At 35.2% G+C, this 16,990-nt stretch overlaps 1 protein-coding gene across 4 annotated transcripts in view; it reads right to left on the reverse strand.

The window, feature by feature from the left end:
• ARHGAP21 (Rho GTPase activating protein 21) overlaps positions 1 to 16,990 on the reverse strand; it is a 111,094-nt gene that overhangs the window by 31,513 nt on the left and 62,591 nt on the right. For 3 of the 4 annotated variants that reach the window (XM_031503811.2, XM_021533120.3, XM_021533121.3), the window contains 3 exons: positions 14,415 to 14,493; positions 8,822 to 8,876; positions 993 to 1,022 (listed from right to left, as the gene is read on the reverse strand). In XM_031503811.2, the coding sequence (XP_031359671.2) occupies positions 993 to 1,022; positions 8,822 to 8,876; positions 14,415 to 14,493 (164 nt within the window). The remainder of the gene's footprint in view (positions 1 to 992; positions 1,023 to 8,821; positions 8,877 to 14,414; positions 14,494 to 16,990) is intronic. The other variant, XM_031503812.2, reaches the window with a different exon arrangement.

Here is a 16,990-nt window from a genome sequence, read left to right on the forward strand (position 1 = left end):
TGAAAAGTACAGACAAATAAGTATACATATACACACACTCCTCTAAGATGTCTTCTAAACATAAAAGCTACTGTTCCTAAACATATAATGAATAAATTGAAGCAGTAACATACTGTTGTGAGCCAACACCCTGTAAGTGATATTTTACAGGAGACAGCAAGTACATGGTACACAAATTTTACTGCAAAAATATTAATTATATTTAGCATTTTTAACTTTGAGGTAAAAATAGTATGAAAATTCATATTCACCACTGTCCATGCACTATTGAAACCCAAACTGAAATCTCTAATTTCCTTGGTGCACTTTGCATCTTCATGCATAACAACCTGACTTCTAAGAAAAAAATGGTTATATTATACTTAGTACATTTCTGCAGCATTTCTGAAAGCAGCATTTGTCATTGTGAAATTAACGGAACATTGAAAACAATATATCCATAAGAAGCATACAGCATACTTAAACAACATTCTATTATTGAAAAACTTCAGCATGACTTTGTTCAGTTTGAACATAATGAAAAAAAGAGCCAGTGCAGAGCCTGCCAATATAACAGAAGATTAAAATAATTTCTCAAGGCTTTTACACGCTTAGGAGGGCTATCATATCACAGCATTTCCTGTTCAAATCATAACATGCTCAATTCCAGTATATCAATGTGCTCTGTCTTAACAGTAGACAGTTATAAAAGCCCAAGTGCAGCCATAAAATTAACACAGAGCAAAGTAGAGAGGGCGAGGCATTTACAATATTGCTGCAATGTTACATCGAGCATTAGTGAAATGCAAAATATTAAAGCACACTGAGAGAAAACAGACCAAATAACACAGGCACAAACCACAAATCAAGAGATCGGCATTATGAAGAAAATTCAGCTCAGACTATCTGGTTCATTACCAAACTTGCTGTTTCATATTCTTGCTTCTCACAAATCATTAAGAAAAGCATGCCTTACAAAACCGTCAGAGAAATGGCTACTGTATATTTCTTACCAGTGCTGTGACATCCTTTGTAAACTGCAGCTGGCAGAAAACAGGAAAACACAGTAAAAACTGCTTACAGATGTAAAGACAGAATTATCTTGTCATATTGATGTTGACTACAGCAAGCTAAAAATACAGCTTCACTGATTTCACTGGAAAGTACCAACAGACATAAAGGGCAGTAGAGCATAAAAAATAACTTCATCCTCCTTGTGAGCATGTCCATCTCAGAATTTTATCTGCTCCTTACGTTTATTCTGTACCTTTACAAAAAGCAAAATACATTTGTGCCATTCTGCCTTGGTGCATCCCTACAGCTGCCTGCAGAGAGCTCTGGCTCTGTGCAATGAGATTTCCCTTCCACTAGAGCAACATCACTGTCTCTCATTTCCCTGGGCTGCTGCCATCCATCCCTGCTTCCTGGTGACGAAACAACGGCTTTATAATGCACTTAAAACAGCACGCCCCTTCCTCACGTATATCCGAACATGACCACTAACTGTCAGCTGACTGCAGCTGCTTTCATGCTCTACATCTGAAATTAGAGGAATGATGCTGCAGAAATACTCTCCTCATGTGATCTGTAATTTTTTTTCCTCCACTCATAGTAAAAATCAGGACAGGCTTCCATTGACATATTTAATGGGGGAAAGGAACATACAAAGACAAACATTTCTAAAGCTTTAAATAAATGGCTATTTAAGATCTTGATGGGCTGAAAAATTAAATTTTTAAAATTGTAAGAGATGCTGAAGACTCAAAAAACAGATTAAGCAAGATCCTTCAGGCATGCAAGACAAACAAAAACCATCATATGTTGACCCAATCAGAAAATAATTATCAATTTATACAGCTGATGAAACAGCTCATATCCTACCTTCTCCAGGATGTGCACACATTAAACCAACAGAAAATATCCCATTTCTGTTTTTGTAAAACATTCCCCTGACAAACAATGCTTCATTGACTTTGATAGCAGAAAGGCTAAATTCCAAAGCTGGTGTGATCTGATTGTAGCCAAAGACTACAAGTGAGTATAAAAATAAGTTCTCAGCTCTTGACAAAATTTATCACCTGTATTAAAACATCACCTTTAGAAGACAGCATTCCCACAGGGTCCAAAATGAGATCAGCTAGGTTTTCTCCTCCCCCAAAAAATTCTGTTTCCATGATTGCAGGTACATCCAGACAGAGAGACTGCCAGTTCTGTGTAAGACAGTTACTGGAAAGTGTATTTCTCCTCTCAACCTCATTCCACCCACTACCCAAGAAAGCACCAAGACAAAGCAGAACATACTTCCAAGAAAAAGGAAGTTCATAGACAGGATTGTGATACTTCCACAAAGAATATCTGATATCTTTGTTTCATAACTCTGATTAAGGGCCTACAGAAAAGAATGCAAATTACAAAGAAACTGATGGATCTGTCCTGCAAATATCACACTGAAGGGGGTATTATCAGCCTTTTTACCAATAAAATATTTGAACTGCTTTCAACACAAATTGATGAGATTTTTAGAAGAGGTTTAGAGACTAAGAAATGTGAAATACACCAAAGTATTAGTTCATACATTGTTTTGATATTTAACATATTTTGCAACCACATAAAACACTGCTTTAACAGTTTCTATAACAATCTAAATAATGTGAAAAATACTACCTTAATCTCTAAGGGATTACCACAGGATACATTCATAAAGGCTGAATTTTAAGTGTTTATAGTCTTAAAACAAAAAACAAATCAACCAAACAAAAAAAGGCTTACAACTTAGAGAACAAAAACGTTTTTTAATATCCAGATTAGTGATGCTCCTAATTCAGACACCTGCCAAGCCATTTCAATTTCCAGAACTGGATACTCAGAAGTCCCAAAAAAATCCAAAAATTAGTCTAGATGTTTCATGAGCTCTTTTTCACCTTCGCAAAACAATGGCAGTTTCAAAAGACTAGAATACAAATGCAGTAATTTAGAGTGACATTAACTGCTCTGATGGATAACAACTCTGCAACAATTACTAGAAGAAAATTGCTGCTCTTACAGTAAGAACTCAGCATATTTCTAGTTACTGGGTACCATTTCTTCCCCCCTTGCAATCTGTTTTGTTTGCAAAAAGTTTGCAAACTCCTGTGGTAAAGGAATAATTTCTTACTGTGAATTTGTAGAACTGTTAAGGGTTTTAACTCCTAAGGTATACATTCATGCCGTATGATAGACAAAATACATTTTAAGCAAATAAACCATTTTACCAAGGTCTTTCATTAACCACGTAAAATTTAGCTGAAGGGCTTTGGTCCCACATATAATCCCTTGATTTAATGCTATTAGATGCTAGAACAGTAACAGCCAAATGCATGAGGATTCCTCTGGGAAAGAATCATAGGAAACCCTTTACTTTCAAGAGCTCAAACCAACCATATCCTACACCCATTAGCCCAAATCCATGAAAACATGCTGCCCTATGTTTCACTGAGGATGAGTGTGCTTCACTCCACCACAGGATGAATAACAACAGAATTTCAACACAACTATTCACTAAATTGGTGATAAGCATTTTGATGAATCAGAAGCTAACATGAATAACTCCTTGCAACATTGAGCTTGAGGCATTCTTCTTTCCTTTTCCAACTAGTCTGGCTTCAGATTTTCTTTCTTTACTACTAAATTGTTCTCTTCCCCAGCCTTAACCTAATCTCACTGTCATCATGAGTATGGAAACTGCACACCAGAAAAGGTTCACAGGTCTCTTAAAAGGCAACATTTTCTACTTACAGTTTGTTCTGCAAGAATGCTAGCAATACAGCTCAAGTGCTTTCATTTTACTCTGAGACATGCCAACACTACAGTCAGATAATGTTATTTGAAAAAAACCCAAAAAATGCACCTTTTCTTCCTAAAGGCAGCGCATCTTTAGTATGCAAAATTTAGTGCCTTTGGCAAAGTAAGTTTTATTTCCAAATAAAAGCTGTGTAGGAGACTTTCTTGTAAAGCCTAAATTGTGGTTTGGAGGGTTGATGCAAATGGTATTTTCTAACATGCACGGTTGGACAATAAAATTTAAGTCTCCTCTTCTAGGTCATTGTGTCTTCACACCACACCTGCCTCCCACTGTGCTTGCTACCACTGCTTTAATATTAACCTCTGTGCACATCAGTAACTCAGCACAAAATGTGGAATTAAAAAAATGTTCCAAGTCTCTGGACTAAATACAGCTACTTAGAAAAACATCTCTATCTTTATTAAAAGATAAAACAAATGAAAGTATTTCACAATTTGCCATGTTCCTCCACTAGGTCTGATACAACTGGATGGTCACAGGAAGAAGAACAAAATTAAACTGGCACTCTTTTTACATGGAAGCCAACTGTGAGCAGACCTGTAGTCAGAGACATGAGGTTACTGGAGCATGTAAAACTCTAGGACACATTTCCTCATTTAAGTTATTTTTCTTTTTGCTGTTGTTAGAGAGTTTTTTTCCCCTTTTATTTTTTAATTATAAGTGCACAGCTGGCAATTTCAGGGTATTACAAGGCCTTGAGATCCACCAAATCCCACAAAAATTCTAAATTCAGAAATGATAATGCAGCACTCTCTTCTCTGCTGTACAGATCTTCCAATATACTGGAAATTTCTATATGACCTGACTAGAAAGAAGAAAAAACAAAAAAGAAAACCTGTGCTTCAGTTGACTTTTACTCATTTTCCTGGTCATTCCCATCTAGGATTTTTGGTTCCCCTACTATCTATGACAAGAGGAACATTTCTTGTCAAATGTGGTAAACTTTCAGTTACTGATCTGCAGCTTCATTGGTCTGTAATTCTGAGGAAAGATTAAGATTTAACTAAATTTATCAAAAACATAGTAGTAAACAGCCCCCTTTTATTTCCACCTTTACCATTATTCATAGACTGTTCAATAACATCTTTCTGTAAATGAAACTGCAAAGTTCTTTCTGGAAGGCTACGGCACAGTTCAACAGATTTGGGCACTAATAAAATTTATGGTGACAACACCTAAGACCAGAAGTAACCTCTTACCTTTAGGGACAATTCCTGTAAGGAAATAGGTTTTTTTAGAAATTAAACTATTGGAGATAGGCTAAAAGTTGGGTAAGATGAACTTCTGAGTGAGGGTATAGTGAGAAAAGTGCTAGAAAATTAATGGTGAATAAAAGGATACCTTACCTATAGTATATATGTTTATACACAGCATAGTTATACACATCTACAAAATAGTATCTACATATATTTACCTGCAATAAGCATAATATATAATGATTAATATGCTACATTACAAATAACTTTCCAAACAAACAGCTCCAATGCAGATCATAACAAAGATATCATTTTTCAAAGAGTGGTATTTTCAAGTGCCTGGTACTTATAAAATGAGTGATGTGTAGGATCTATTCGTTTTTACACACAGGAACAGTTAGCAAGTAACATTTCAACATGAAACATTCCCAGAAAAAATGGTCCACAAATCCTGAATATGGAGGACACACTAACATACACATGTTAGTCACAACAAATCCTACTGACAACACTCATAACAATGCTCACCTGCAAAGAAGCTTAGAAAACTTGGTTTACTCTATGGAGCACCTTTACATTCAGTATTTTCCACATAGCACAAAAAGCCTTTGAACAACTGGAACGTTGTCAACATTTGAACAGTATTTTAGTATTAAACTTGTTATCCAAAGGCTACAAAACACCAACAATTTCATTGAATACACTTGAGAAATGCAAGCTATTTGTAGTTGACCTAAATGCGTCTTCCCATTTGCATGAAGACAGCAGTAACTAAAACCTACAAGATGCCAGAATTCTGTCAAAAAAGGTTAAGAATGCTACAAAAATTGCATATACATGCATCAAATTTGAATCATCAAGGACAACATGACATAAAAATAATCCTCCTCTTCCTGGTTTAAAAATGGTTATATACCTAGAAAAGAAATGTTTCAAACTAATATCTTTTGATAAATTTAAGTAAATTTATTGTAAATTTGATGAGGAGCATGAAAAAAAACAAGACATACACAGCTGTCAAGAGTTTAAGATTTTGTTTTAGACATAGATGCTTTAAATATCCTTTTCCCTATCTACAAAGTGACATTTTCAACATCACACCAGTGAACAAGCAAAAAGTGACATTGGTTTCACTAATGGTAGATTTCACGTGTAATTCCCTCCCAAGTAAGCACTGTTCACCATGCCACAGAGGGCAATGGCCTGGGGATTAGACCATTTAATTGTAACTACTTATGAATGGATTTGAAACCCTGTTTTCAGGGAATTCAATATACCAAGAGGTTCACAGACATATATGGATATTTCTGAAGACTAAACTCAAGGTTTATAAATAGCAAACTAAGGATAGAAACAAGCAACTGTATTTCTAGCCTTCAGTCATGAGCACATGGAGCAGACTGCCAAGTACTATAAAATTTAGCACAACCAACATTGTTCCTGAATATAATGAACCTATTCCATCTTCTCTACACTAGATATAACACTTGTTAGCTCATACTACAATATCCAGTAGTGCTTGGAGTTTTGCTATTTTTACAGCACATTGGTATTTAACATCAATTTACAATGTAACACTATTTTAAGACATTTACAGTGACATATGTCACAGCAGACTACTAAGTTATCTAACATTCTATAATAGCTTACATAACACAACTTCAGGTGTTTCTCCTCTATTACAATTCAGAAGAATTGTACAGATTCTTCATTTTACTGACGTTACTGAGAATGTACTGTCTCAAAAGATTGCAAATTATTTCAGAAGTACTAAAATCTTTCCTCCTGTGTGGTGGACTAAAACAGATACAATTACAGGCCACAACTGACAGACTGTTGTAAGATACAACTCATTTTTATCATCTTTTTATTCACCAGTTGCAGCTCAGCCATCAAAAATTGACACTTGGAAACATATATACTGAAGTGTTCAGTGACAGGACTGAATGAACAAACTGCTGCTATCAGAGGTCATTTCCAATAGGCCCAAGTACAGCCAGTACTGCTCAGCCTTATGGATACAGGAAACACCTGTGCCTCCAAGGCTTTCCTTTGGAAAATACTATGTGCAACTGGAAGCCCTCAAGGGCAGTTCACTTTATCCCACACAACTGCATCTTAGCAAACATTAGCATAAAATCCTTCTGTGTCACGACCCAACCCAACAGTGAACAACTGAAAGAACTCACACAAGCTATATGGTCAATGTAAAGCATTTTTTGCAGAATTATGACTTCATCTGTCAAACCTAATCCTCTTTCTATCTTCAACAGAGCAACCTCACATACAAAATTCACAACTCATCACATCTTAAAACTCTGAAGGAACTATTGTATAATGACACCTGAAGATTTTTCATATATCCAGTCTTTCCCTAGAACTTCCACAGGCAGGTCTTTTTTTCTCTTTTCTTTATCCCTCCATCTTCTGAAGGAAAATAACCTTTTTTTTTTTTGTTAATATCCTTTCCTAACCCTTAATGGCAACAATCATCCTTTTTTGCCTTCTTCCCCCATCTTACCTGTTGATCTAACAAATCATATGCAACTCGTTATTTTTCATCTCTATTTCACCTGAAGTTTGCACTTTCTGTTTCACTAAGACCTTTTCATCCCAACAAATACAAATGTTTAACCTTAAAACTACAAATCCTGCCTTGTCCAGATTCTTACACTACTATGGCTACAAGACTTTATTATATGAGTAGGGCATTCTGATAATTTAAATGTTAGCATTATTCCTGCATTTATACATATTCACAGTTCCACTAAAAAAAAAAAAAAAAAAAAAACAAACCAAACAAACAAAACACCAAAAAACACCCAAACAGCTTTTCTCTCCCACTTATTCATGCAATCAAAACTCACACCCTGCCCCCAACACTTTCTGTGTTTGATTACTGAAATATGTCTTCATCAAATGTTCTCAAAATATCACTTCTATTCTATCAATCTTAGCTTGTTGTCCCAACTGGAGAGTTCCTGTACTAGCTTCTACCTTCATTTTAATGCCAAACAAAGTTTTTTTGTTTTTCTCTTTACTCATTATTTTGGTCTGTAATAGTGGAAAACAACTACTGAAACCCATAGGTTTTTCTTAACACAAAGTCATCTCACTACTTCTATGTAGATTAGAAAATACACTTATCCAACTACTAACAAGAAAATCTACCCTGCTTGCCATCTTCTCCTCTCCTCTGCTTCCAATTAAAAATAAACTAGAGCATATCAATACACTAGGTGTAATTTTGATTCTTCACAATATACGTTTATATATCATGTATTATTCAAGACTCTTTTGGATTTAGAGACACTAAATGGGAGATGAATTATCTTACTACACATGCAGGACCTCAATTAAAATCCGTAACAAATAGGCACTAGTACAACAAAACATTACAGCAGTCACTTGGGCCCATTAACCACACCACTCACAATTACTGAATTATTAACAAAGGCTTCATATGCTAGTTTTGAATTCAAATTCTTTAGAACTGGACAACCCAATTAAAAGAAGCAATCTGATTCATAAATTCTAACATAATTAATCTAAATTACAGTAAAAATATGAACAAATGTATTTTTTAACATGCTAGAAATATCATGTGAAGACAATATTCCTTATATTTAGATTCCCCTGAAATTTCAAGCATGGCAATGAGGTAGGAAAATATCTAAGGAGTTACAAAGAGGATAAATATTATCTCTAATTATTTGCTGATAGCACACTTCAAAGACTTTTTAACCAACAACAGAACATTTTTGATAGGTAATACACTCTCTGAACAGAAGTTTCATTAACATACCAATTGAAGGATGTCCTCATCTTTTGGCATAACACTAAGTTCCAATATGCTGTCACTGAAAGAAATGGGAAAAAAAGTCACAGATAAACTTTCAGAGATTTTCAATTCTTATTACAAAGATAATCAATTTACTTTCATAGATTGTTCAAAACTCTAACCCTCAGCTACTATGACAAACACGTGACACAACAAAAGTAATCACTGATTTCCACTAGAATCTTAGGAAGTAAAAGCAGAAGAGAAATCTGACTGAGCCAGTTTATTGAACCAACACACCGGTTTGGGTAGTTTTATTTCTTTTACTTTCTTCTTTTAGTCCCAAGGTACACTACTTGTTTGGAACTTCTTGGACAAAACAATGTGACAAATATGTGAATAAAAGCTAAAACTTTCCTCTTTCTTCAATTTAAAACTGAAGTTTTGTAGCACTTTTTAAAATTGCTGTGGTGACATCATGATCACCACCTCATTTGAAAAGAGGAGCAATACCAAGGCCAGTACTGACCTATACCTTTCCACTAAAATCACCTCCTAGCAGGATCAACTTAAACAGCCATTCAGATGACATCTGAAATATGGATGAAAAATGCTTACTATTTGTAATTGCTGCAATTGTCAGTCTGAGCTGCTGAAACCACAAGCAACAACAGCATAAAGATCCAGGAATCTGAATAGATCTATCAGTGTGACTCAAACACAAGCAAAATCAGGACACCAAATGTACAGTGTACCAGCTACCCAGTTGAATATTTTAAAAACAGTGAAATCCACAGTTGGTATCTACCAGAAATAAGGTATTTTCACAAGCAAGAGGGAAGCATAGGCTTGCAACATTGGATAAGAATAGATTCATTTATTATCTCATCTGAGATAATGGAATAACCTGTTCACATTCATTAAATGTGAAGTGGAACAGGTACAAAGAAGGACTACAAAAGACTAATTTACAGCCTATTATAATGAGGCCAAAAAACCAACTGTGACCATTATTTAGAAATCTCACATATAAGAATTAAAAAAGGATATTTAAAAAAAACATGACCAGTATCAGCGTAAGTATCAATGCAACCTAAGTGGCTCTCTCAGAAATCAGCTCATCTGTACTGGTTAGCACAATGCATTAGGTGAGGAAAGACAAAGCCACACAAAGACTGGCCCAACTACAGGGCACACTGATCAGCCTATGAAAACACTGAGAAGGGACCTCAGTTTATTTGTGCAGAAAAGAAAGCCATCATCTCAAAATGTCATGTGTGATTTATTATGCTTTCTTATATGAAAAGTGTTTCTATGTTGTGGTTCCTTTTCCATTTTCTAACAACCACAGACGTAAGGCTGAATTCCAAAAGCAGAGTAAGGGTATTTGGTTTCACAATCTTTTTAAACCACTATTCATTTTGGAAAAGAGTGCTCTCCAAGCAGCATAAAACTTACTTTAGTCTTAAAACTGAAGATCAGCAGTGATTTAAGTTTTGGTTGTTTTTTGGTTTTTTTTTTTTTTAAGTCCCTATACATCTAGGAAAAAGTAAGTCTTCAAAAGTCTTGTAAAGATTATTTTAAAATACTGAATTATAAGAAACAAGGAAGTATTGACTTTATGTGCATTTACAATAGCATTTCCCATATTGACAGAATGCATAAACAGCTGGAGGCATTTTTAAGTGTTCAGATTTCAGTTTTACACATGGATAGCATGTTCGTAAAAATCGTATCAGGCAACTTCTTCCTTCCAGGATGAAGACCTTGGATGTCAAAAATATGATAGCATTGCTCCTCTTGGAGTACTTTTTGTATAAAAAAATATAATTTGACACAGAAAAAACCATACCCGTTGAAGTATTTTGCATGTTTCTCCTCCTCCCCCTTTTTAAGAAAATTATTAAATCTATTTACACAATTAACATACTTTTAGAAGACATTCAGAGGACTACAGGGTTCCATTCAGAAACAATGTTTTACATGTAACTCTAATAACTACTTAAGTATTCTATTCCTGTTTGCCTGAAGAACCTTTTGAAGACAATTTAGATGTCCTTGCTTCATATTCTGAGACATGCTCTCAGGATGTTTTTTAATTCCCATATCAGAAACAGAAAATATTAGGGAAGACTTCTGGTTTATTGTACAATGTAATGTAAATGCAAATTATGAACTAGAAAGTGTTAGTAAGAACCAGTGATAGCCTACAATGGAGCTCCAGACACAGTACTCAGAACTCTCAGAGGTATTTATCATTCCAATTACTTTCATTACACATTCTGAGAGTTAAATTCAAATGTCTTGATTCCAAGTTATCAAACTAAAGCAGTAATCATAAAGTCTATCTTCTGATGCATTGTTTTGTATTAATAAAACAGATTCAGTAGCTAAACTGTACATTTCTGAGTAATCCAAACACTTTCAAGAACAGTTTGAAAAGAGAAACAAGCAGAATAGACAATCATTCAAATCCCCCTCTGTAATGAAAAGGGGGGGCGGGGGGGGGGGGGGCGGGAAGGAAGAGAAGTTGCAAATCAGAATCTGTTTCTTCTTTTATTTGGAATAATAAGTAAATTACAGAGTTTATGCTAGCAATCAACATATCTCCAAGTTGATTATATATGTAAACAGATAAGAATAAATTCTTAATGGCCCAAACCATCAAAAGGTAGGAATGTTGGCAAAAGTAGGAAATGCAGAGTTAAATTTTTCTTGGCAAAAAGTAGGAAATGTAGAGTTAAAAGTGTAGTCATGATTAATGTTACAGGACTGTAGTTAATTCTAGCAACTCTTCTGAGGTGTGCCTTTCATCTCCCAGAGGAAATAGCATAAAACCTAAAGTTAAACTAAGTTATCTCCAAGCAGAGGAAAATAGAAAACACTCTAGACACAGCTTGAAACTTTTCTGGGAACAGTACAGAGCATGGCTGAATTATATCCTATCCTTAAGTCCCACTGGAAGATACGGGTATCATTTCATATAAAGCAGCTAAGTTTTGATGTCTGCAGCATTATATAATGAAGACAAGCAGCTAAAATTGAACAACTTTTTAGAAAAATAATAAGCAGCTATAAAAATGGAGCCACAGAAGTAATCTAAAAAAAATCTGCCAGCCTGCATGGAGTTTTATTGCAAACAGCTGAACAGTGAGCAATGGGGAAGCTCTCTCTTTAGAGAGAAGATGAAGTGTGTTGTAACCTTAAAAACTGCTCTGAAGATGAGTAAAATGACAAAAGAATAAGCATTTACACTCATCAATATCTTTGAATGAGTAATTAAAAACAATAAAAATACAGCAATTTAAATGTCTAGAAAACCAACATACAACACATTAAGACTATAATGAAACCTGTCTCTAGTCATAAAAAAATATTTCAGCAGACAACTCAGCCTTTCAAAAGGCCTTTCAGCAAGCTGCTTTCATGAGGCCAACTAAAGAAGCCAAGGTGTGCTGGATGAAAGATCAGCTAAGACACAAAACACAGCTGAAACTGTGCCACTGAGTGTTTTTAATGTGAAGACATTCAAGAGTGAACTTATGCAAGGCCAACCTATCAAGAATTACTAAATCAATCAATGAAGAGAAACCTTGCAGTTCAGCAGCTTCCTGAACAAAGGATTTATAGAAAGTGGGCTGGTATTATCTGACCACTCAAATCACTCTGTAGTTTCAGTGTTTTCACAGACTTCAAAGAAATCTTTACTGGATATTAGCACAGAGGATAATGGCCTAACAAACCATCAGTCTGACCCAGGTGGCAATGTTAATGCAAGAGCACCATGCACCATAATGCAATTTTATTTGCCATGAAATGACAGCATAAGAAGTAAAAAACCCCTTATATTCAGACCAACTGCTTTGAGCTCAAAAATACTGTTTTCAAGCAAAAAATGAGAGACAGCTGATTCTTCAGTCACATGAGAAGTACTGTCTATAAGCTACAAGATACACCTGACATGGAGTCTGAGCTCGCTTTATGGATCAGAATTCACATTTATCTGTTTATCCTAAGAGGTTCAGCTGTAGACTTCCTGATGGTTGAATATGCTGTATAAAACACTCAAGGATACACATGACCTTTTGTTACAATCTTCTGTGATGTACACATCTGGCTTGAGAAAACAAACTGTTCTCTCCTAACAAACAATAGCATCCCTTCATCCTCCCTGCCCTCATGGAAATCAGGGATAGATGCAACAGTGTGCTACACCCTTCCTGGCTGCACTAGACAATTACTGACATGGCCTTGTTCAGGTGTCCCCAGTTCACCCACAGTGGGCAGGGGTTCAGTTCTACTGAATAGGTCACTACCTACACTCCTGAAAATAAACTCAATTCACAGGCACACCTAGAGTTAAGCATCACTGACCACACAAGCCACTCAAAGATGTGACTGGTCTCCTTCTGGGATTAAAAGAGTTAATTGACTGATCTACATAGTTGAGCATACACTATATCTTGGGTATACACTACTGTATAAGAGAATTGCTTGCAAAAACACAAAATAAAGAAACAATGCATGGTTAGTAGTTATGTCCAGTGAAGGAAATAAAAAAGCCCATCTGTCCAGCTCTTGTAAGACAGCATTAATGACACAAAACATGTTTCAGTCTACCAAGTTCATCACATCTCTGAATACAATTTTGTTGTTTATTGAAAGAACAAAATAACAACAAACATCCAAAACAAAACCACAGAGACACAAACCACCTGAGGTGGACACATTTGGAACAAAATCTTGAACAAAGACATCACTGAAATAGGAAGATCAGAATCTGATTTTCCCTTCTTTTAACAGTAGGCATATCTAAGTTTAAATACGTGATGAGCCACTAAAAATATGACAAGGGAGATGTACTTGGAAAACATTCCTTCATGCTGATCATAATACATCTTTTTGCCACATAGTTCAGTATTATATCAGAAACTTGTTGCTATAGAACAAATTTGACACCAAAAGAACTGTAAAAAAGGAGGCAGACATGAGACATGAAAGAGTATCTAGACTCATGCATAGACATGATTTCACAAGTGCTTGTGAGTTGAAGGAGCAGTAAATATTAGTATTTTCTCAACTCTGAGCAAGGTTCTTAATTTGCTGCAAAACAGAGGAAAGACTTACTGCAGATGATATTCTGCAGGTGTGCACTAGCAAGAATTTTTCCTTCACCAGATGTGCTGATTTCTAGTTCTTAGCTCTCATAAGCAAGGTGGATTTTATAAACTTTTGTTCCAATTGACACATGTATATACACCTAATCTGTCTATTTCCAGTTCAAACTTCCTCTATAACACTGAGAATTTGATTCTATTTGCCTGAAACCAAGTGTCTGTATTAGCAGGGATGTTAAAACATTTCAGCCATCAGCTCTATAACACTTGGTGTTATTTATTAACATGGGACAAGTACCAACAATAAAAGGACTGTGGTACAACTCAGCACATCTATTCTCAAACTTTTCTCAGCAATCAGCAAATATATGAAAAAGGAAATAATATAACTGAGCGGGACTAATGAAAATTTAGTCATACGATGACTTTTCAAAACTCCCGCAAGTGGGTATTTCATGCTCACCATACAAGAAGTGTGGCACATGATAATATTATCTTACCTGTTCTGTATTAAAGCAATGACTTGAGAATATGTCTTTCCAATAACACTTTCTCCATTGACTTTTATAATTCTGTCACCTGTAGAGGGAAAAGTTATAACTGAAATTAGTTCGTCTATATGTTTTTTAAACAGTTTTTATTTTGCATTTCTATACCTCACAATAATCAAGAACACCCATATGTTAAATTCAAGTCTTCCTCAAAAACAAAAAAACATTTCTCCAAATATTATGTTACACCTTCCTCATTAAGAGTTTCATATATCCTCATAAATTGTCAAATATATTATGTAGAGCTATTTTTAGCCTGTGATGCAAAACCTATTCTGTTTGTTCTTGACCAAACAGTATTTAAGACATCTCTGATCAGAAGAGCAGAAAGGTATCCTGAATTTCCTAATGAGGAGAAAACGGTCTCCAAGATTACAGGTAGGGAGCTTCAAAAAGCTACTGGAGGAAGAAGAGCTGAAAGAAAGGACCTGTGCAGAGTGAGGCAAAGAGAATGGCTTTTTCAACACTGCTTTAGAAACTGAAAGCCCTTTTTGTTTTTCTGGCATGATCAAATCAAAGCAAGGAAAAAACTGTTCACCCTGACTACTCACCCTGTCTTGGGGACAATAATGCTTCAAATGCTTGTGCTCTGAGGAGGCTCCACATACAGATTACACAAATCTGACTTTTAATTTTGTCTGCAGATAAAGTAAACTTTATGCCAATAAAACTGGTGTGATATTTTCAACTTTATAAAAGTTTACCTATTCCCCTTCATCCACTGGTTACCTTCTTGTCTGAAATAACTCTTGAGTTTTGTCTCCTGCTTCCTAAGCCATGAAAGAAAGCTTAGTGGCAACAAGCTCTCAACCCTGTCCTGGCTATGTCATACTGCAGAACTTCCCCAGAACACACCAGATCCTTCTCTGGGACTCCAACTGGCTCTTTTCCAGGTTGTTTAAGAACAGCCTGCAATGTGGGCTATATTGCCACAGATCTTTACTCAGTATTCCCACTAAAAACTATAATTAGGAGTATCATTAGAGTAGGTCATATAATTTTATCTATACTTGTGCAGCTTTTATTTTTCACAGAAGCAGACTAGATTCCACACAGCAGTGACACGAGTCTGCTTGAAATAGACATCCCATGGATCTGCCACAAGATCTGATGGGGACACACTGCAGAACTGCTTACATAAATGACATGAGCACAGACAACTCTCCAAGTACAACTTTGTTCTGTTTCAGATACATAGCAAAGGGACATCAGTGCCTGTAGTGTGAAAAAGGAAACAGAAACAAGAAGGCTTTTTCTAACAGCTCTCCATCAGTCTGGTGGCTTGCTACATATTTTGATCAAAGTAGAAATTAATCAGAATGCCCCTTCCACATATGTTTTAGTTCTTTATATTCCTTCATATAGATAAACAACAGCACAAAGATCATGACATGGGAAATACAGATATGTTTAGGCTTTTCATATTTCTATATTTCTAGTATTTATTAACTCCATAAAACTATTTTTAATGAAATATCTTAGAGGTTAAATATGTGAGATTACCTTTCTAGCCTTAACAAAGATGATTTTACAGGAGTATTCAAAAATACTTCAGAGTGGACTGTCTTATACTTAAGATACTTTCCTCTATTGCTCAAATTTCCAAGAATATTCCAAGTTTTCTATTGAGAAGCTTTCATTCAAGTTTTCATTGGTTACATTATGGAAAACAAACAAAAAAAAAAAAAACCACCAACGCAACAACACAAAAAAACCCCAAACCCAATTAATAATAGCAACAGTTGATTCTACAAAATAAGAAATGTATACAGTGTCTGCATGAGAGGTTAAGCAATATACCTGGCTGATTATTCCCTGAGTATTTTATAATACCAAGACAGAGATATAGTAATGTATTTCACCCTAAAACTCATAAATAACAAATACTGGCATGACCTAATTAGATGTAACTGCTATAAGCACTGTGTTTAAGAATAATATTCTAGTTATTAAAAATGTATTCTCTCCTTTATTTTATGCTCTTTATTCTGGGCTCTTAAAAATCTCTTCTGTAACTAAAAATAAAATATTCACTACAGATTTTATCTCTCTCAATTTGGCAGACACTGAACAGAGCAGAAATTAACATGGTTCCTCTGTACAAATTCAACATATGCTGCATTTTATCAAGCCAAAACATCTTTATATAATAGCAATCAAATTTTGCCAAAGTAGCCCTTCTCTAAATAACTATCTAAGGAGGAGTTAAAAAAAACCCCACAAATCCCTTATGGCGTGCAAGTGGGATCTAGAGCTGTTTTTAAACTAATCAACCTAGAAACTTTGTATTTCTTTAGGAAGAACATACAAAACTTATCTTATTCCAGTCAATTTGAGGTACATAACTTTTTCTAAAAATATATCAACATCCCATTACTGATACAAGCACAAGCCTTTCACAGAAAATAATTTTTGCCATATTTTTAAGAAACCTGTGTTCACAATGGCATCCATCTATGTATGTAACTTTGTCACCTGTAAGATTTTCTATTCTAACACAGTTTTTTTCTTCTTTCAGCACTTAA

The sequence above is a fragment of the Lonchura striata genome, chromosome 1 (genome assembly GCF_046129695.1).
Source record: "Lonchura striata isolate bLonStr1 chromosome 1, bLonStr1.mat, whole genome shotgun sequence".
Taxonomy (NCBI): domain Eukaryota; kingdom Metazoa; phylum Chordata; class Aves; order Passeriformes; family Estrildidae; genus Lonchura; species Lonchura striata.